This window comes from Ranitomeya imitator, chromosome 6, assembly GCF_032444005.1.
Source record: "Ranitomeya imitator isolate aRanImi1 chromosome 6, aRanImi1.pri, whole genome shotgun sequence".
Classification (NCBI taxonomy): domain Eukaryota; kingdom Metazoa; phylum Chordata; class Amphibia; order Anura; family Dendrobatidae; genus Ranitomeya; species Ranitomeya imitator.
The window spans coordinates 7,192,805-7,214,636 of NC_091287.1; the positions used below are offsets into that span (position 1 = coordinate 7,192,805).

The window sequence follows — 21,832 nt, forward strand, 5'->3', positions numbered from 1 at the left end:
GCACTGGTAATAATCACACTGATAATAATCACACTGGTAATAATCGTACTGGTAATAATCACACTGATAATAATCGCACTGGTAATCGTACTGGTAATAATCGCACTGGTAATAATCGTACTGGTAATAATCTCACTGGTAATAATCGAACTGATAATAATCGCACTGATAATAATCGCACTGGTAATAATCGCACTGATAATAATCGCACTGGTAATAATCGCACTGGTAATAATCTTACTGGTAATAATCGAACTGATAATAATCGCACTGATAATAATCGCACTGGTAATAATCGCACTGATAATAATCGCACTGGTAATAATCGCACTGGTAATAATCACACTGATAATAATCGCACTGGTAATAATCTCACTGGTAATAATCTTACTGGTAATAATCGAACTGATAATAATCGCACTGATAATAATCGCACTGGTAATAATCGCACTGGTAATAATCGCACTGGTAATAATCGTACTGATAATAATCTCACTGGTAATAATCGCACTGGTAATAATCGTACTGGTAATAATCGTACTGATAATAATCGCACTGATAATAATCGTACTGATAATAATCGCACTGGTAATAATCGCACTGGTAATAATCGCACTGGTAATAATTGTACTGGTAATAATCGTACTGATAATAATCGTACTGGTAATAATCGCACTGATAATAATCGCACTGGTAATAATCGCACTGATAATAATCGCACTGGTAATAATCGTACTGATAATAGCCAAACAGATAATCGCACAGATAATAATTGAACTGATAACAATCTCACTGAAAATAATTGAACTGACAATCGCACTGATAATAATCGCACTGACAATAATTGCAGATAATAATTTAACTAATAATAATCTCACAAATAATCTCACTGATAATAATCTCACTGGTAATAATCGCACTGGTAATAATCTCACTGATAATAATCGCACTGGTAATAATCTCACTGATAATAATCGCACTGATAATAATCGCACTGATAATAATCGCACTGGTAATAATCGCACTGGTAATAATCGCACTGGTAATAATCGCACTGATAATAATCTCACTGATAATAATCGCACTGGTAATAATCGCACTGGTAATAATCGCACTGGTAATAATCGCACTGATAATAATCTCACTGATAATAATCGCACTGATAATAATCGCACTGGTAATAATCGCACTGATAATAATCGCACTGATAATAATCGCACTGATAATAATCTCACTGGTAATAATCGCACTGGTAATAATCGCACTGGTAATAATCGCACTGGTAATAATCGCACTGATAATAATCTCACTGATAATAATCGCACTGATAATAATCGCACTGATAATCGCACTGATAATAATCGCACTGATAATAATCGCACTGGTAATAATCGTACTGGTAATAATCTCACTGATAATCGCAGTGATAATAATCGCACTGATAATAATCGCACTGATAATCGCACTGATAATAATCGCACTGGTAATAATCGCACTGGTAATAATCGCACATCCCGGTGCCGGGTCTCATATAGTCGGGTACTCACCACCAGATCGGATACGCAGACAGAACCGGGCTGAGTCCACAGAGAAAAAGCAAATATCCAAAAGAGAACATTGTCCGGGAGGGAGAAAAGTGAGAACCGGATTCTTCTCGTCTTCAATTGGAAATTAAATGATGCAAAAAAAGCCAAAAAGATCCAGAAATGCTCAAAAATAGCAGGAGCCGACTCTCCTCCTGTGCTGGGTGCTGCAGGTGGGCAGGAGCCGACTCTCCTCCTGTGCTGGGTGCTGCAGGTGGGCAGGAGCCGACTCTCCTCCTGTGCTGGGTGCTGCAGGTGGGCAGGAGCCGACTCTCCTCCTGTGCTGGGTGCTGCAGGTGGGCAGGAGCCGACTCTCCTCCTGTGCTGGGTGCTGCAGATGGGCAGGAGCCGACTCTCCTCCTGTGCTGGGTGCTGCAGGTGGGCAGGAGCCGACTCTCCTCCTGTGCTGGGTGCTGCAGGTGGGCAGGAGCCGACTCTCCTCCTGTGCTGGGTGCTGCAGATGGGCAGGAGCCGACTCTCCTCCTGTGCTGGGTGCTGCAGGTGGGCAGGAGCCGACTCTCCTCCTGTGCTGGGTGCTGCAGGTGGGCAGGAGCCGACTCTCCTCCTGTGCTGGGTGCTGCAGGTGGGCAGGAGCCGACTCTCCTCCTGTGCTGGGTGCTGCAGGTGGGCAGGAGCCGACTCTCCTCCTGTGCTGGGTGCTGCAGGTGGGCAGGAGCCGACTCTCCTCCTGTGCTGGGTGCTGCAGGTGGGCAGGAGCTTGACTCTACTTTGTGGGTGCTGCAGGTGGGCAGGAGCCGACTCTCCTCCTGTGCTGGGTGCTGCAGGTGGGCAGGAGCCGACTCTCCTCCTGTGCTGGGTGCTGCAGGTGGGCAGGAGCCGACTCTCCTCCTGTGCTGGGTGCTGCAGGTGGGCAGGAGCCGACTCTCCTCCTGTGCTGGGTGCTGCAGGTGGGCAGGAGCCGACTCTCCTCCTGTGCTGGGTGCTGCAGGTGGGCAGGAGCTTGACTCTACTTTGTGGGTGCTGCAGGTGGGCAGGAGCCGACTCTCCTCCTGTGCTGGGTGCTGCAGGTGGGCAGGAGCCGACTCTCCTGTGCTGGGTGCTGCAGGCAGGTGGGCAGGAGCCGAGTCCTGTGCTGGGTGCTGCAGACAGGTGGGCAGGAGCTTGACTCTACTTTGTGGGTGTTGCAGGTAGGTAGGAGCCTGTCCTGGGCATAGGTGGGTGGATAACTTGATCTCCTCTAAATTGGGAAGGCAGCAGGTTAGAAGCCAGGCTCTCCTCTCATGGGTCCTGGAGGCAGGTAGGACCCTGGTTTTCCCCCTTTACTAGTCAGGTTGGCAAGAGTCTAGTTTTCTAGTTGTACTAAGCAGGTGGGTAAAGGTCTGGCTCCACCTTGTCTTGTGTGCTGTAGGCAGGTGTGTAGGAGCCTGGCTCTCTTCAGTTGCTGCAGGTAGGTGGGAGCCTTTACTCTTGGCTACAGGTGTGTGGGAGCCGACCTCTCTTGTACTGGGCAGGTGGATGGACCCTGGCTACCTCTAGTTATGGGCAGATGGTCAGTAGCCTGGCTCTGTACTTATCCTGGCCAGGATCCTTGCTCTCTTCTAGTCCTGGACTATTGGGCAGGACCCTTGCTCTTCTACAGTTCTTGGCAGGTGGGCAGGAGTCTGGTCTTCCTCTTATCCTTGGCAGCTGGGCAGGAGCCTGGCTCTCCTATAGTCCTAGGCAAATAGGAAGGATTTTGGCCCTCTTCTAGTCTTGAGCAGGTGGGCAGGAGTCTGGTCTTCCTCTTATCCTTGGCAGCTGGGCAGGAGCCTGGCTCTCCTATAGTCCTGGGCAAATAGGAAGGATTTTGGCCCTCTTCTAGTCTTGAGCAGGTGGGCAGGAGTCTGGCTCTGCTATAGTCCTGGGGAGGTGAGCAGGAGCTGAGTTCTCCTATAGACCTGGTCAGGTGGGCAGGAGCCTGGCTATCCTATTGTCCTGGACATGTTGGCAGGAGCTTGGCTCTCCTATTTTCCTGGATAGGTGGGCAGTAGCTTGGCTCTATTATAGTCCTGGGCCGGTGGCAGGAGCTTGGCTGTCTTATAGTCCTGGGCAGGTGGGCAGGATCCTGGCTCTTCTACAGTCCTGGGCAGGGGGGCAAGAGCTTGGCTCTATTATAGTCCTGGGCCGGCGGGCAGGAGCTCGGCTGTCTTATAGTCCTGGGCCGGTGGGCAGGATCCTAGCTCTCCTACAGTCCTGGGCAGGTGGGCAGGAGCCTGGCTTTGTTCTGTCCTGGGCAGGTGGGCAGGAGCCTGGCTTTGTTCTGTCCTGGGCAGGTTGGCAGGAGCCTGGCTCTCCTATAATCCTGGACAGGAGCCTGGCTCTCCTACAGTCCTGGGCAGGTGGGCAGGAGCCTGGCTTTCTTCTGTCCTGGGCAGGTGGGCAGGAGCCTGGCTCTCCTATAATCCTGGACAGGAGCCTGGCTCTCCTACAGTCCTGGGCAGGTGGGCAGGAGCCTGGCTTTCTTCTGTCCTGGGCAGGTGGACAGGAGCCTGGCTCTCCTATAATCCTGGACAGGAGCCTGGCTCTCCTATAATCCTGGGCAGGAGCCTGGCTCTCCTCTGTACTAGGTGCTAGAGGCTGCACTGAGCTGACACTCTGGAGAACACAGTGCAAATAAATATTAAAAAGAAAAAAACTTTGGAGCAGACTCCTTCCCTGCAAGGGCCCAATCAGCAGTTCTTGCCAAGGGGGAATTGTGATGACACTGCTGCTGCTCTGTCAATCAGGCAGGAATGAGCTAATTGCCAGGAGATAGTATTTTAATAGTCATTAGGACATGTTGGCCCACAAGCCCCTCCGCTGTTGCAGCTCCAGTGGTGTCCTCTGCAAGAGGGGCAAGATTTAAGGGTCTTTAAACAGACAAGGGGACTCCTGGGGTTCATGTAGCTATAACAACCTCACTCCTGGGGGGAGAAAGACCCTGCAGGATCTGCGCTGCCTCCACTCATTGTCTGCTGCATTTACTGCTCTTATTGTAGGAAAGCGCCAGATACAGAGGTGGAGGAGTATATAGATGAGGGAGTGATGTCCACGAGGCCAGACTGTCCTGTACACATGATCGTAAGCTCCGGGGACCAGTCACAGTCTACTTCTCTCCGTGTCATATCCCGTGATATTTACTATTTACTGTATATACATAGAACAGAATTATTGACATAGAACATGACGTTACATACCCCCCCCCCCCGCCTTCCTTCCTTCCTCTTCTCTTTTACTACATCGCTCTCCCTTTCCTTCTGTCTTTTTCTCTTCACCATTGCTGCCTTTCTTTTTCCTTTTCTAGTTCATTCTATCCTTTTCTCTTGATTATTCTTTTCCTCTTTTTCTTCTATCTCTTGTTCCATGTATTCTTTCTTTTTCTGACTTTTTTTTCTCTTTCCTTCTTTCTTTCCTACTTTCTTTTTTGTCTTTATATATCTTTTTTCCTCTTTCTTTCTTTCCTTCTTTCTTTTTTCTTCTTTCTTTCTTTCTTTCTTTTCTTTCTTTCTTTCTTTCTTTCTTTCTGTCCTTCCTTTTCTTCTCTTCGCCTTCTTTCTCTCTTTTTCTACATCTCTCTCCCTTTCCTTCTATCCTTTTTCTCTTTACCGTTTGTCTTTCTTTCTCCTTCTCTAGTTCATTCTCTCCTTTTTTCTTTTGATCATTTGTTTCCTCTTTCTTTTCTCTCTCTTTCCCTCTTTCTTTTGTTCCATCTTTTTTTCTTTTGTCTTTTTAATCTTTTTCTTTTTTGATCTTTATTTTTCTTCTTTCTCTCTTTGTTTCTTCGTTCCTTCCTTTCTTTTTCATTCTTTTTTCTCTTAACCTATTTTTCTCTCTAATCCACTCTTTTCTATTTCGCTTATGCTGTTTTTTCTCCCTCTCACAATTTTTCTTTCGTCTTCTTCGTTATTTTACTCATTTTTCTTGTAGCCTTTGCCACTTGCAGTACTGCTGCTCACCACTAGTAGACTTCATATTATGCTATAGACACCAACACCACAGCGCCACCAACTGTGAGACCCAATTCAGAAGGAACGTCTTTGAAATAGAATAACTGCAGACAAATGACTGGAAATAAGTCAGAGGAATATTCCCGATACTGATCCTGCATTAATACTCCAAGAGCTGCATTCTGGAGTTTCATACAGTGATGCAACCTATGTTCAGATTTTTCTTCTTTTATAAACCCTACTTGAGGGAAATGTCCTCTTCCTCGAAGTGGCTATTAAAATAAAAAATAAAATAACATACTCACATGACCCCGGATCCCAGTGAATACGCAGCACAACAAGATTTATGGCGAGGGTGAACCGACTTCATCATGCTGGGGCACATACAGGACAACAGAGATTTGACACAATGATTGTCTCCACTTTGCTCCACAGGTGCCAGGACTTTGACATTGTGTGCGCTGCTCTGATGTTCAGCGGTGGGGCACAGAGACCCGAATGGAGAGCGGTAGGTTACAGAGACCAGAAGGGAGAGTGGTGAGGCAGAGAGACCAGAATGCAGAGTAATGGAGCAAAGAGACCAGAAGTGAGAGAGGTGGGTCAGGGAGACGAGAAGGGAGAGTGATGGGTCAAGGAGACCAGAATGGAGAGGGGTGGGGCAGAGAAACCAGAAGGGAGAGTAGTGGGTCAGGGAGACGAGAATGGAGAGTGATGGGACAGAAAGACCAGAAGGGAGAGTGGTGGGTCAAGGAGACTAGAATAGAGAGCTGCGGGACAGAGAGACCAAAAGGGAGAGTGGTGGGTCAAGGAGACCAAAAAGGAGAGCGGTGGGGCAGAGAGACCAGAAGTGAAAGTGGTGGGTCAGGGAGGCCAGAATGGAGAGTGGTGGGGCAGAGAGACCAGAAGGGAGAGTGGTGGGTGAGAGAGATCAGAATTGAGAGTGATGCGGCAGAGAGACCGGAAGTGAGAGAGGTGGGTCAGGGAGATGAAAAATGGAGAGCGGTGGGGCAGAGAGACTAGAAGGGAGAGTGGTGAGACAGGGAGACCAGATTGGAGAGTGGTGGGTCAGGGAGACCAGTATGGAGAGCGGTGGGGCAGAGACCAGAAGGGAGAGTGGTGGGTCAGGGAGACCAGAATGGAGGGTGGTCGGGCAGAGAAACCAGAAGGCAGAGTGGTGGGTGAGAGAGATCAGAATTGAGAGTGATGCGGCAGAGAGACCGGAAGTGAGGGAGGTGAGTCAGGGAGATGAAAAATGGAGAGCGGTGGGACAGAGAGACTAGAAGGGAGAGTGGTGAGACAGGGAGACCAGATTGGAGAGTGGTGGGTCAGGGAGACCAGTATGGAGAGCGGTGGGGCAGATAGACCAGAAGGGAGAGTGGTGGGTCAGGGAGACCAGAAGGGAGAGTGATGGGTCAAGGAGACCAGAATGGATAGTGGTGGGACAGAAAGACCAGAAGGGAGAGTGATGGGTCAAGGAGACCAAAATGGAGAGCTGTGGGGCAGAGAGACCAAAAAGGAGACTGGTGGGTCAGGGAGACCAGAAGGGAGAGTGGTTGGGCAGAGAGACCAAAAGGGAGAGTGGTGGGTCAGGGAGACCAGAATGGAGAGTGGTGGGGTAGAGAAAACAGAAGGGAGAGTGATGGGTCAAGGAGACCAGAATGGAGAGCTGTGGGGCAGAGAGACCAAAAGGGAGAGTGGTGGGTGAGGGAGACCAAAATGGAGAGCGTTGGGTCAGGGAGACCAGTATGGAGAGCGGTGCGTCAGAGACACCAGAAGGGAGAGTGGTGGGTCAGGAAGAACAGAAGGCATAGTGATGGGTCAAGGAGACCAAAATGGAGAGCGGTGGGGCAGAGAGACTAAAAGGGAGAGTGGTGGGGCAGAGAGACCAGAAGGGAGTGTGGTGGGCCAGGGAGACCAGAATGGAGAGTGGTGGGACAGAATGACCAGAAGGGAGAGTGATGGGTCAAGGAGATTAGAATGGAGAGCTGTGGGGCAGAGATACCAAAAGGGAGAGTGGTAGGTCAGGGAGACGGGAATGGACAGCGGTGGGGCAGAAAGACCAGAAGGGAGAATGGTGGGTCAAGGAGACCAGAATGAAGGGTGGTCGGGCAGAGAAACCAGAAGGGAGAGTAGTGGGTGAGAGAGACTAGAAGGGAGAGTGGTGAGACAGGGAGACCAGATTGGAGAGTGGTGGGTCAGGGAGACCAGTATAGAGAGCGGTGGGGCAGAGAGACCAGAAGGGAGAGTGGTGGGTCAGGGAGACCAGAAGAGAGAGTGGTTGGGCAGAGAGACCAAAAGGGAGAGTGGTGGGTCAGGGAGACCAGAATGGAGAGTGGTGGGGTAGAGAAAACAGAAGGGAGAGTGATGGGTCAATGAGACCAGAATGGAGAGCTGTGGGGCAGAGAGACCAAAAGGGAGAGTGGTGGGTGATGGAGACCAGAATGGAGAGCGTTGGGTCAGGGAGACCAGTATGGAGAGCGGTGCGTCAGAGAGACCAGAAGGGAGAGTGGTGGGTCAGGAAGAACAGAAGGCAGAGTGATGGGTCAAGGAGACCAGAATGGAGAGCGGTGGGGCAGAGAGACTAAAAGGGCGAGTGGTGGGTCAGGGAGACCAGAATGGAGAGTGGTGGGGCAGAGAGACCAGAAGGGAGAGTGGTGGGTCAGGGAAAACAGAATAGAGAGTGGTGGGGCAGAGAAACCAGAAGGGAGAGTGGTGGGTGAGGGAGACCAGAAGGGAGAGTGGTGGGTCAGGGAGACCAGAATGGAGAGCGGTTGGGCAGAGAAACCAAAAGGGAGAGTGGTGGGTGAGGGAGACCAGAATGGAGAGCGTTGGGTCAGGGAGACCAGTATGAAGAGCGGTGGGTCAGAGAGACCACAAGGGAGGGTGGTGGGTCAGGAAGAACAGAAGGCAGAGTGATGGGTCAAGGAGACCAGAATGGAGAGCGGTGGGGCAGAGAGACTAAAAGGGAGAGTGGTTGGTCAGGGAGACCAGAATGGAGAATGGTGGGGCAGAGAGACTAGAAGGGAGAGTGGTGGGTCAGGGAGACCAGAATGGAGAGTGGTGGGGCATATAAACCAGAAGGGAGAGTGGTGGGTGAGGGAGACCAGAATGGAGAGCGATGGGTCAGGGAGACCAGTATGGAGAGCGTTGGGTCAGGGAGACCAGTATGAAGAGCGGTGGGTCAGAGAGACCAGAAGGGAGAGTGGTGGGTCAGGAAGAAGAGACGGCAGACTGATGGGTCAAGGAGACCAGAATGGAGAGCGGTGGGGCAGAGAGACCAAAAGGGAGAGTGGTGGGTCAGGGAGACGAGAATGGAGAGTGGTGGGGTAGAGAAACCAGAAGGGAGAGTGATGGGTCAAGGAGACTAGAATGGAGAGCTGAGGGGCAGAGAGACCAAAAGGGAGAGTGGTAGCTCAGGGAGACGAGAATAGACAGCGTTGGGGCAGAGAGACGAGAAGGGAGAGTGGTGGGTCAGGGAGACCAGAATGGAGAGTGTGGTGGGGCAGAGAAACCAGAAGCGAGAGTGGTGGGTGAGAGAGATCAGAATTGAGAGTGATGCGGCAGAGAGACCGGAAGTGAGAGAGATGGGTCAGGGAGATGAAAAATGGAGAGCATTGGGGCAGAGAGACTAGAAGGGAGAGTGGTGAGACAGGAAGACCAGATTGGAGAGTGGTGGGTCAGGGAGACCAGTATGGAGAGCGGTGGGGCAGAGAGACCAAAAGGGAGAGTGGTGGGTCAGGGAGACCAGAATGGAGAGTGGTGGGGCAGAGAAACCAGAAGGGAGAGTGGTGGGTGAGAGAGATCAGAATTGAGAGTGATGCGGCAGAGAGACCGGAAGTGAGAGAGATGGGTCAGGGAGATGAAAAATGGAGAGCATTGGGGCAGAGAGACTAGAAGGGAGAGTGGTGAGACAGGAAGACCAGATTGGAGAGTGGTGGGTCAGGGAGACCAGTATGGAGAGCGGTGGGGCAGAGAGACCAAAAGGGAGAGTGGTGGGTGAGGGAGACCAGAATGGAGAGCGTTGGGTCAGGGAGACCAGTATGAAGAGCGGTGGGTCAGAGAGACCACAAGGGAGGGTGGTGGGTCAGGAAGAACAGAAGGCAGAGTGATGGGTCAAGGAGACCAGAATGGAGAGCGGTGGGGCAGAGAGACTAAAAGGGAGAGTGGTTGGTCAGGGAGACCAGAATGGAGAATGGTGGGGCAGAGAGACTAGAAGGGAGAGTGGTGGGTCAGGGAGACCAGAATGGAGAGTGGTGGGGCATATAAACCAGAAGGGAGAGTGGTGGGTGAGGGAGACCAGAATGGAGAGCGATGGGTCAGGGAGACCAGTATGGAGAGCGTTGGGTCAGGGAGACCAGTATGAAGAGCGGTGGGTCAGAGAGACCAGAAGGGAGAGTGGTGGGTCAGGAAGAAGAGAAGGCAGAGTGATGGGTCAAGGAGACCAGAATGGAGAGCGGTGGGGCAGAGAGACTAAAAGGAAGAGTGGTGGGTCAGGGAGACCAGAATGGAGAGTGGTGGGGCACAGAAACCAGAAGGGAGAATGGTGGGTGAGGGAGACTAGAATGGAGAGCAATGGGGCAGAGAGACCAGAAGTGAGAGAGGTGAGTCAGGAAGACCAGAATGGAGAGTAGTGGGTCAGGGAGACGAGAAACGAGAGCAGTGGGGCATAAAGACCAGAAGGGAGAGTATTAGGTCAGAGAGACTAAAATGGAGAGTGGTGGGACAGAAAGACCAGAAGGGAGAGTGATGGGTCAAGGATACCAGAATGGAGAGCTGTGGGGCAGGGAGACCAGAATGTAGAGCGGTCGGTCAGGGAGACCAGAATGGAGAGTGGTGGGGCAGAGAAACCAGAAGGGAGCGTGGTTTTTGAGGGAGTCCAGAAGGGAGAGCGATAGGGCTGAGTGACCAGAAGTGAGAGAGGTGAGTCAGGGAGACCAGAAAGGAGAGTGGTGGGTCAGGGAGACCAGAAAGTAGAGCGGTGGGGCATAGAGACCAGAAAGGAGAGTGGTGGGTTAAGGAGACCAGAATGGAGAGTGGTGGGACAGAAAGACCAGAAGGGAGAGTGATGGGTCAAGGAAACCAAAATGGAGAGCTGTGGGGCAGAAAGACCAAAAAGGAGAGTGGTGGGTAAGGGGAGACCAGAATGGAGAGCGGTGAAGCAGTGAGACCAGAAGAGAGAGTGGTGGGTCAGGGAGACCAGAATGGAGAGTGGTGGGGCAGAGAAACCAGAAGGGAGAGTGGTGGGTGTGGGAAACCAGAATGGAAAGTGATGGGGCAGAGAGACCAGAAGTGAGAGAGGTGAGTCAGGGAGACTAGAATGGAGAGAGGTGGGTCAGGGAGAACAGAAAGGAGAGCGGTGGATCAGGGAGACCAGAAGGGAGATTGGTGGGTCAAGGAGACCAGAATGGAGAGTGATGGGGCAGAGAAACCAGAAGGGAGAGTGATGGGTGAGGGAGACCAGAATGGAGAGCGATGGGGCAGAGAGACCAGAAGTGAGAGAGGTGAGTGAGGAAGACCAGAATGGAGAGTAGTGGGTCAGGGAGATGAGAAAGGAGAGCGGTGGGGCACAGAGACCAGAAGGGAGAGTGGTGGGTCAGAGAGACCAGAATGGAGAGTGGTGGGACAGAAAGACCAAAAGGGAGAGTGATAGGTCAAGGATACCAGAATGGAGAGCTGTGGGGCAGGGAGACCAGAATGGAGAGCGGTCGGTCTGGGAGACCAGAATGGAGAGCAGCGGGGCAGAGAGAGCAGAAGGGAGAGTGGTGGGTCAGGGAGACCAGAATGGAGAGTGGTGAGGCAGAGAAACCAGAAGGGAGAGTGGTGGGTGAGGGAGACCAGAATGGAGAGCGATGGGGCAGAGAGACCAGAAGTGAGAGTGATGGGTCAAGGAGACCAGAATGGAGAGCTATTGGGCAGAGAGTCCAAAAGGGAGAGTGGTGGGTCAGGGAGACCAGAATGGAGAGCGGTGGGGCAGAGAGACCAGAAGGGAGAGGGATGGGTCAGGGAGACCAGAATGGAGAGTGGTGGGACAGAAAGACCAGAAGGGACAGTGATGGGTCAGGGAGACCAGAATGGAGAGTGGTGGGGCCGAGAGACTAAAAGGGAGAGTGGTGGGTCAGGGAGACCAGAATGGAGAGCGGTGGGGCAGAGAGACCAGAAGGGAGAGGAATGGGTCAGGGAGACCAGAATGGAGAGTGGTGGGACAGAAAGACCAGAAGGGACAGTGAAGGGTCAAGGAGACTAGAATGGAGAGCTGTGGGGCATAGAAACCAAAATGGAGAGATTTGGGTCAGGGAGTCCAGAATGGAGAGCGGTGGGGCAGAGAGACCAGAAGTGAGAGAGGTGGGTTAAGGAAATGGAAAATGGAGAGCGGTGGGGCTGAGAGACTAGAAGGGAGAGTGATGAGTTAGGGAGACCAGAATGGAGAGCGGTAGGTCAGGGAGACCAGTATGGAGAGCGGTGGGGCAGAGAGACCAGAAGGGAGAGTGGTGGGTCAGGGAGGGATACCAGAATGGAGAGCGGTGGGGCAGAGAAATCAGAAGGGAGAGTGGTGAGTCAGGGAGACCAGAAGGGAGAGTAATGGGTCAAGGAGACCAGTATGGAGAGAGGTATGTTAAAGAGACCAAAAGGGAGAGTGGTGGGTCAGGGAGGGATACCAGAATGGAGAGCGGTGGGGCAGAGAAATCAGAAGGGAGAGTGGTGAGTCAGGGAGACCAGAAGGGAGAGTGATGGGTCAAGGAGACCAGAATGGAGAGCGGTGGGGCAGAGAGACCAAAAGGGAGAGTGGTGGGTCAGGGAGACCAGAATGGAGAGTGGTGGGGCAGAGAAACTAGAAGGGAGAGTGGTGGGTGAGGGAGACCAGAATGGGGAGCGTTGGGTGAGGGAGACCATTATGGAGAGCGGTGGGGCAGAGAAATCAGAAGGGAGAGTGGTGAGTCAGGGAGACCAGAAGGGAGAGTAATGGGTCAAGGAGACCAGTATGGAGAGAGGTAGGTCAAAGAGATCAAAAGGGAGAGTGGTGGGTCAGGGAGGGATACCAGAATGGACAGGGGTGGAGCAGAGAAATCAGAAGGGATAGTGGTGAGTCAGGGAGACCAGAAGGGAGAGTGATGGGTCAAGGAGACCAGAATGGAGAGCGGTGGGGCAGAGAGACTAAAAGTGAGAGTGGTGGGTCAGGGAGACCAGAATGGAGAATGGTGGGGCAGAGAGACTAGAAGGGAGAGTGGTGTGTCAGGGAGACCAGAATGGAGAGTGTTGGGGCATATAAACCAGAAGGGAGAGTGGTGGGTGAGGGAGACCAGAATGGAGAGCGATGGGTCAGAGAGACCAGAAGGGAGAGTGGTGGGTCAGGGAGACCAGAAGGGAGAGTGATGGGTCAAGGAGACCAGAATGGAGAGCGGTGGGGCAGAGAGACTAAAAGGGAGAGTGGTGGGTCAGGGAGACCAGAATGGAGAGTGGTGGGGCACAGAAACCAGAAAGGAGAATGGTGGGTGAGGGAGACTAGAATGGAGAGCAATGGGGCAGAGAGACCAGAAGTGAGAGAGGTGAGTCAGGAAGACCAGAATGGAGACTAGTGGGTCAGGGAGACGAGAAACGAGAGCAGTGGGGCATAAAGACCAGAATGGAGAGTGGTGGGACAGAAAGACCAGAAGGGAGAGTGAAGGGTCAAGGATACCAGAATGGAGAGCTGTGGGGCAGGGAGACCAGAATGGAGAGCGGTCGGTCTGGGAGACCAGAATAGAGAGCAGTGGGGCAGAGAGAACAGAAGGGAGAGTGGTGGGTCAGGGAGACCAGAATGGAGAGTGGTGGGGCAGAGAAACCAGAAGGGAGCGTGGTTTTTGAGGGAGTCCAGAATGGAGAGCGATAGGGCTGAGAGACCAGAAGTGAGAGAGGTGAGTCAGGGAGACCAGAAAGGAGAGTGGTGGGTCAGGGAGACCAGAAAGTAGAGCGGTGGGGCATAGAGACCAGAAAGGAGAGTGGTGGGTTAGGGAGACCAGAATGGAGAGTGGTGGGACAGAAAGACCAGAAGGGAGAGTGATGGGTCAAGGAGACCAGAATGGAGAGCTGTGGGGCAGAGAGACTAAAAATGAGAGTGGTGGGTCAGGGAGACCAGAATGGAGAGTGGTGGGTCAGAAAGACCAGAAGGGAGAGTGATGGGTCAATTAGACTAAAATGGAGAGCTGTGGGCATAGAGACCAGAATGGAGAGTGGTGGGGCAGAGAGACCAGAAGGGAGAGTGGTGGGTCAGAGAGACCAGAATGGAGAGCAATGGGGTAGTGAGACTTGAAGAGAGAGTGGTTTGTCAGGGAGACCAGAATGGAGAGCGGTGGGGCAGAGAGACTAGCAGGGAGAGTGGTGGGGCAGAGAGACCAGAAGGGAGAGTGGTGGGTCAGATAGACCAGAATGGAGAGCAATGGGGTAGTGAGACTTGAAGAGAGAGTTGTGGGGCAGGGAGACCAGAAGGGAGAACAATCTGTCTGGGAGACCAGAATGGAGAGTGTTGGGGCAGAGATACCAGAAGGGAGAGTGGTGGGTCAGGGAGACCAGAATGGAGTGGTGGGGCAGAGAAACCAGAAGTGAGAGAGGTGGGTGAGGGAAACCAGAATGGAGAGTGATGGGGCAGAGAGACCAGAAGTGAGAGAGGTGAGTCAGGGAGACCAGAATGGAAAGTGGTGGGTCAGGGAGACCAGAAAGGAGAGTAGTGGGTCACTGAGACCAGAAGGGAGAGTGATGGGTCAAGGAGACCAGAATGGAGAGTGGTGGGGCAGAGAGAACAAAAGGGAGAGTGGTGGGTCAAGGAGACCAGAATGGAGAGTGGTGGGGCAGAGAACCCAGAAGGGAGAGTGGTGGGTGAGGGAGTCCAGAATGGAGAGTGATGGGGCAGAAAGACCAGAAGTGAGAGAGGTGAATCAGGGAGGCCAGAATGGAGAGTGGTGGATCAGGGAGACGAGAAAGGAGAGCGTTGGGGCATAGAGACCAGAAGGGAGAGTGGTGGGTCAGGGAGACCAGAATGGAAAGTGGTGGGGCAGAGAGACCAGAAGTGAGAGAGGTGGGTCAGGGAGATGGAAAATGGAGAGCGGTGGGCCTGAGAGACTAGAATGGAGAGTGGTGAGTCAGAGAGACCAGAATGGAGAGCGGTGGGTCAGGGAGACCAGTATGGAGAGCGGTGGGTCAGAGAGACCAAAAGGGAGAGTGGTGGGTCAAGGAGACCGGAATGGAGAGTGGTGGGGCATAGAAACCAGAATGGAGAGCAGTGGAGCAGAGAGACCAAAAGGGAGATTGGTGGGCAAGGGAGACCAGAATGGAGAGTGAATGGGCAGAGAGACTAGAAGTGAGAGAGGTGAGTCAGGGAGACCAGAATGGAAAGCGGTGGGTCAGGGAGACCAGAAAGGAGAGCGGTGGGGCATAGAGTCCAGAAGGGAGAGTGGTCGGTTTGGGAGACCAGAATGGAGAATGGTGGGTCAGGGAGACCAGAAGTGAGAGTAATGGGTCAAGGAGACCAGAATGGAGAGCGATGCGGCAGAGAGACCAAAAGGGAGAGTGGTGGGTCAGGGAGACCCGAATGGAGAGTGGTGGGGCAGAGAAACCAGAAGGGAGAGTGGTGGGTGAGGGAGACCAGAATGGAGAGCGATGGGGCAGAGAGACCAGAAGTGAGAGAGGTGAGTCAGGGAGACCAGAATGGAGAGTGGTGGGGCAGAGAAACCAGAAGGGAGAGTGGTGGGTGAGGGAGACCAGAATGGAGAGCGATGGGGCAGAGAGACCAGAAGTGAGAGAGGTGAGTCAGGGAGACTGGAAATGGAGAGTGGTGGGTCAGGAAGACCAGAAAGGAGAGCGGTGGGTCTGGGAGACCAGAAAGGAGAGTGGTGGGACAGAAAGACCAGAAGGGAGAGTGATGGGTCAAGGAGACCAGAATGGAGAGCTGTGGGGCAGAGAGACCAAAAGGGAGAGTGGTGGGTCAGGGAGACCAGAATGGAGAGCGGTGGGGCAGTGAGACCAGAAGGGAGAGTGGTGGGGCAGAGAGACCAGAATGGAGAGCAATGCGGTAGAGAGACTTGAAGAGAGAGTGGTGGAGTAGGGAGACCAGAATGGAGAGCGGTGGGGCAGGGAGACCAGAATGCAGAGCAGTGGGACAAAGAGACCAGAGAGAAAAGCAGTTGGGCAGAGAGACCCTATTGGAGAAAGGTGGGGCATGGAGATCAGAACGGAGAGCAGTTGGCATGTAGTCCAGAATGGAGAGCTGTGTGGCAGGGAGACTAGAACAGAGAGTAGTGGGGTAGGGAGACCGGACAGTGGTGTGGCAGGGAGACCAGAGTGGAGATCAGTGGGGCAGAGAGACCACACTGGAGATCAGCAGGGCAGGGAGACCTGAAAGGAGAATGGTGGAGCAGAGAGACCGGAACGGAGAGTGGTCGGGCAGGGAGACCAGACCGGACAGTGGTGGGGCAGGGAGACCAGACCAGACAGTAGTGGGGCAGGGAGACCAGAACAAACAGCGGTGAGGCAGGGAGACCAGAGTGGAGATCAGCAGGGCAGGGAGACCTGAAAGGAGAATGGTGGGGCAGAGAGACCGGAACGGAGAGTGGTCGGGCAGGGAGACCAGACCGGACAGTAGTGGGGCAGGGAGACCAGAACAAACAGCGGTGAGGCAGGGAGACCAGAGTGGAGATCAGCAGGGCAGGGAGACCTGAAAGGAGAATGGTGGGGCAGAGAGACTAAAATGGAGAGTGGTGGGGCAGGGAGACCAGAGTGAAGATCAGTGGGGCAGGGAGGCCAGATTGGAGATCAGCAGGGCAGGGTGATCTGAAAGGAGAATGGTGGGGCAGAGAGACCAGAAGAGTGAGAGTGGTTGGGCAGGGAGATAATGGCTCCCTGCTCTATCGCAAGATATAATTGTATTGGAATGCTATACACGCCAATACAGTTAAAAGGGTACTCCCATCTCCCAACATCCTACCCAAATTTGTAGAAGGTGTAATAAAAATAATAATAGCAAATACCTCCAATTAGAAATGTAGTATAGTTCTTCAGATTGGCTATGTCGCTTACTCCATGTACAGGTCATTGCAGTAGCTTAGGTATCCATGGTTATTATGACCACTAACAACTAACTAACTGTCACTAGATGAGTGGTCGTAACCATGGATACCTAAGCTACTGCAATGCCCTGCACACGGTGTACGCGGCAGCTAATCAGACGAACTATACTACATTTCTAATTGGAGTTATTTGCTAATATTATTATTACACATACTACAAATCTTGTAGATGGGAATACCTCTTTATGAGTGGTGGTGGCTCTGGGTGAGACCCTTCATGTAAGTGGTCCAAATAGAAGATAAAATGAATGGTACTGAGATTTAAATATAATGAGTTACTTACTGGTATGGAGGGATCCACTCTGAATCATTGGCACATTGTGGGAGTGGAATCACTTAGTGGAGGGTGCTTGCCAGGAATAAACATGTAGATAAATCCAAATGAAGAAGAAAGCAGCAACACTTCCATTATGTGGTCTGGACCCGCCCTTCTACAGAACCTAATAATTGTATGATACAATATTGTTCTGCTCCAGGAAGACATCCAGGCCTCTCTTGAACCCCTCGACTGAGTTCGCCATCACCACCTCCTCAGGCAAGCAATTCCAGATTCTCACTGCCCTAACAGTAAAGAATCCTCTTCTATGTTGGTGGGAAAACCTTCTCTCCTCCAGACGCAAAGAATGCCCCCTTGTGCCCGTCACCTTCCTTGGTATAAACAGATCCTCAGCGAGATATTTGTATTGTCCCCTTATATACTTATACATGGTTATTAGATTGCCCCTCAGTCAGCTTTTTTCTAGACTAAATAATCCTAATTTCGCTAATCTATCTGGGTATTGTAGTTCTCCCATCCCCTTTATTAATTTTGTTGCCCTCCTTTGTACTCTCTCTAGTTCCATTATATCCTTCCTGAGCACCGGTGCCCAAAACTGGACACAGTACTCCATGTGCGGTCTAACTAGGGATTTGTACAGAGGCAGTATAATGCTCTCGTCATGTGTATCCAGACCTCTTTTAATGCACCCCATGATCCTGTTTGCCTTGGCAGCTGCTGCCTGGCACTGGCTGCTCCAGGTAAGTTTATCATTAACTAGGATCCCCAAGTCCTTCTCCCTGTCAGATTTACCCAGTGGTTTCCCGTTCAGTGTGTAATGGTGATATTGATTCCTTCTTCCCATGTGTATAACCTTACATTTATCATTGTTAAACCTCATCTGCCACCTTTCAGCCCAAGTTTCCAACTTATCCAGATCCATCTGTAGCAGAATACTATCTTCTGGACTAAGGTTTCTTCGTCACGTAACGGAAGTGTTGCTGCTTTCTTCTTCATTTGGATTTACCTTCATGTTAGTGGTCCTGGGGTGGCTGCCATCTCTGCCCCCCAGTAGCTATGCTCCTGAGCCGACCCCAGTCAGCACAAGGTGAGCATGAGTGTCTTGTCTGGTAGTGCAGCTTGTCCTATGGACAGATCCTTGTATTGATCAATGGGGATATTCAGAAGGAAGACACAAGCAGACTTTGTCTTATTTATGTGCTGATACTTTTTTATTTTCCGGCATCTACAGAACGAACATTGAATAAGCATTTCAAGCACAGACGATGGGCGTCAGCTTCAGGAGACCTAAATCAAAAACTGGTCATACACATGAGATGATTGTCGGCAGCTATTACATGGCACAGAAGCCAATCGTTCGCATATTTCAGTGGGGAGAGAGGAGTCAGCTGCTGAAGAAACAGCTCTGGAAACAGCCCTCCATAAATGTCCATCACATGTAACAATCTGTCATAGCGGCTGGCCGATCATGAGGGCCAAAGTAATAAACAAATGCAGGGTTTCTGACGTCTTCGCTGCTTCTTAGCTCAGTTGTAAATAAAATAATAATAATCTTTATTTTTATATAGCTCTAACATATTCCGCAGCGCTTTACAGTTTGCACACATTATTATTTATTTATATAGCACCATTGATTCCATGGTGCTGCACATGAGAAGGGGTTACATACAAATTATAGATATCACTTAGGCTTCTTTCACACTAGCGTCGGAATCTCCCCATCGCAATGCGTCGGGGAGAGATTCCGACACTAGCGTTTAACGCTTTGCACAATGGGTGCAGCGGATGCATTTTTCCGGCGCATCCGCTGCCCCATTGTAAGGTGCGGGGAGGTGGGGGCGGAGTTCCGGCCGCGCATGCGCGGTCGGAAAAAGCGATCCGTCGGAAGAAAAAAACTTACATGTAGGGTTTTTTTTTCCCGACGGTCCGCCAAAGCACGACGCATCCGTCGCAAGACGGATGCGAAGTGTGCAAATCCGTCGCAAATGCATCGCCAATAGAAGTCTATGGGGAAAAAACGCATCCTGCAAGCACTTTTGCAGGATGCGTTTTTTCTGCAAAACGACGCATTGTGACGGATTTACAAAAAACGCTAGTGTGAAAGTACCCTTACAGTAAGCAAACTTGCAGGCTTACATTCTACAGGATGGTGAGGAGGAGACAATAGGTTGGGGGTTGCAGGAGCTCTGGTGTTGGTGAGGCGGTAGCTTCATTAGTGGTGAGGAGACTGTGTGGTCATTACAGGTTGTAGGCTTTCTTGAAGAGGTGGGTTTTCAGGTTCCGTCTGAAGGATCCGATTGTGGTTGATAGTCGGACGTGTTGGGGCAAAGAATTCCAGATAATGGGGGATATTCGGGAGAAGTCTTGGAGGCGGTTGGGTGAGAAGCAAATAAGTGTGGAGGAGAGAAGGAGGTCTTGGGAGGATCGGAGATTACGTGAGGGAAGATATCGGGAGATTAGTTCAGAGATATATGTAGGAGACAGGTTATGGATTGCTTTGTAGGTCATTAATAGTAATTTGAACTGGATATGCTGAGGGAATGGGAGCCAGTGAAGAGATTTGCAGAGGGGAGAAGCGGAGGAGTAGCGAGGAGAGAGATGAATTAGTCGGGCAGCAGAGTTAAGGATGGACTGGAGAGGTGCAAGGGTGTTAGCAAGGGGGCCACAGAAAATGATGTTGGAGTAGTCAAGGTGGGAGATGATGAGGGCATGCAGAAGCATTTTAGTAGATTGAAGAAAGGACGGATTGTGGAGATATTTTTGAGCTGGAGGCGACAGGAGGTGGAAAGAGCTTGGATGTGCGGTTTGAAGGACATGGCAGAGTCAAGGGTTACTCCGAGGCAGCAGACTTCCGGTACGGGGGAAAGCATGATGTCGTTAATTGCTATAGGTCAGGTAAGGAAGATCTATGAGATGGAGGAAAGATGATGAGCTCAGATTTGTCCACATTGAGTTTGATGAAGCGAGAGGGGAAGAAGGAGGATATGGCTGATAGAGACACCGGGATTCTGGACAACAGAGAGATGACATCTGGCCAGAGAGGTAGATCTGAGTGTCATCAGCATGGAGGTGGTACTGGAATCCATGGGACTTTATGAGTTGTCCCAGGCCAAGTGTATAGATTGAGAAGAGTAGGGGTCCTAGAACAGAGCCTTGGGGGACTTCAACAGAGAGAGGGTGGGATGAGGAGGTAGTGTGGGAGTGGGAGACGCTGAATGTGTGGTTGGAAAGGTATGAGGAGATCCAGGATAGAGCGAGGTCTTTGATGCCAAAGGAGGAGAGGATCTGTAGTAGGAGGCAGTGGTCAACTGTGTCAAAAGCAGAGGACAGGTCTAGAAGGAGGAGTACAGAGTACTGTCTGTTAGCTTTGGCGGTAAGTAGGTCATTAGTGATTTTGGTCAGGGCTGTCTCAGTTGAGTGATGGGGGCAGAAACCAGATTGTAAATTGTCAAAGAGCAAGTTAGATGAGAGGTGGGAGGAAAGTTCAGCGTGGACGTGCTGCTCCAGGAGTTTGGAGGCGAATGGGAGCAGTGATATTGGGCGATAGCTGGACATAGCAGTTGGTTCGAGGGTTGGCTTTTTAAGGATAGGCATGATTGTGGCATGTTTGAAAGCAGAAGGGAAGGTACCAGAAGATAGTGATAGGTTGAAGAGGTGGGTTAGGGATGGGATAAGAGTGGTGGTGAGGTTGGGGAAGCAGTGGGATGGGGTTGAGCGCACAGGTGGTGAGGTGCGATTTGGAGAGGAGACAATTAAGCCCCCCTTCAGTGATGTTGGATAGGGAGGTTATGGGGTTTGGGCATTGGTCTGGTCTACAAAGGGGTTGTGGCGGTTGAACAATGAAGACTTGCCTTGTTTGGTCTATCTTATTTTTAAAGTGTGTGGCAAAGTCCTCAGCAGAGATGAGGGAGGCTGGAGGGGGCAGTGGGGGCGGAGGAGGGAGTTAAAGGTTTTGAATAACTGTTTGGGGTTGTAGGATAGGGAGGATACGAGGGTTGTGAAGTCGCCTGTTTAGCAGAGGTGAGAGCAGATTTAAAAGCGAGTGTTGCCCGTTTGAATGCAGTGAAGTCGTCTTTCGAATGTGTTTTCTTCTAAGGCCGCTCTGCAACCCTGGACACTTGCCGGAGCTTTTTAGTGATGTTATTGTGCCAGAGTTGTCTATTGATACATCGCACTCTGCCATGAAAGAGAGGGGCGAACGTGTCAATAGCTGATGCGAGAGTGGCAGTGTAGAAAGCAGTGGCACTGTCTGTGTTGTGGAGTGAGTCAAAAGTCAAAATTTGATGGGTGACTACAGTTTGACCATTGAACCTACAGGGAGTCTGTTGTCATCTGAGACACGCCCCCTGCCTCATCATTGGTTCAGGTTGCTGCATTCTCCCTCCTCCTGTGGCTCTGCCCTCTCTGATTGGTCGCTGTTTATAAACACAAGCCAATCCCAGACTCAGCAGAATGATGATAAAATCCAGACTTCTGAATCTCCAGTAACAAAAATGAAGAATATCAGGTAATCGCCACACACAGATGAGAGGAATGAGCCCGGAGAGTCTCATCTCCTGTATACACCATCCCTGGGAGGGGCGCTGGTCCCGTGGTGTCTCGCCCAGTGAACAGCTGTTCTCCTACAGTCACTGCTGGTTTTTTATTGTCTGCAGCCCTCAATAAATGACTTTGGGTGTTAACTAGAACTGTTCTAAGGACCAACAGGGGTGTAAAAGCCCCAATTGTGGTTGTACACCTTTTCCTTGTAGACCGCAGTTACATCTGCTGGCACCTGAGGACCATCCATCTCCTCAAATCTAGTGAGGAGCACCCGCATTGTCCAAGGCCTCACCACACACTTCATGGCCTTGATGATAATGGTTGGATTGATTGATGCTCCAGTCCGTCTATGCCAGATGGTTGGTCGTCTCTGACATGAAAAACATCGCTCTCTTCTAGGCAGAACGT

The 21,832-nt window shown here is 51.4% G+C and overlaps 1 protein-coding gene and 1 long non-coding RNA gene across 2 annotated transcripts in view; one reads left to right on the forward strand and one right to left on the reverse strand.

The window, feature by feature from the left end:
* Positions 1 to 4,165, reverse strand: part of WNT3A (Wnt family member 3A) — a 220,565-nt gene extending 216,400 nt beyond the window's left edge. The window contains exon 1 of the mRNA XM_069729106.1: positions 1,548 to 4,165. Within this exon, the coding sequence (XP_069585207.1) occupies positions 1,548 to 1,618 (71 nt within the window). The 5' untranslated portion in view covers positions 1,619 to 4,165. The remainder of the gene's footprint in view (positions 1 to 1,547) is intronic.
* LOC138641603 (uncharacterized) lies at positions 2,788 to 18,667 on the forward strand. Its single transcript, XR_011313916.1, has 3 exons — positions 2,788 to 2,841; positions 5,945 to 6,017; positions 18,114 to 18,667. It is a non-coding gene; the product is annotated as an uncharacterized lncRNA (long non-coding RNA).
* The last annotated feature ends 3,165 nt before the right edge of the window (positions 18,668 to 21,832 follow it).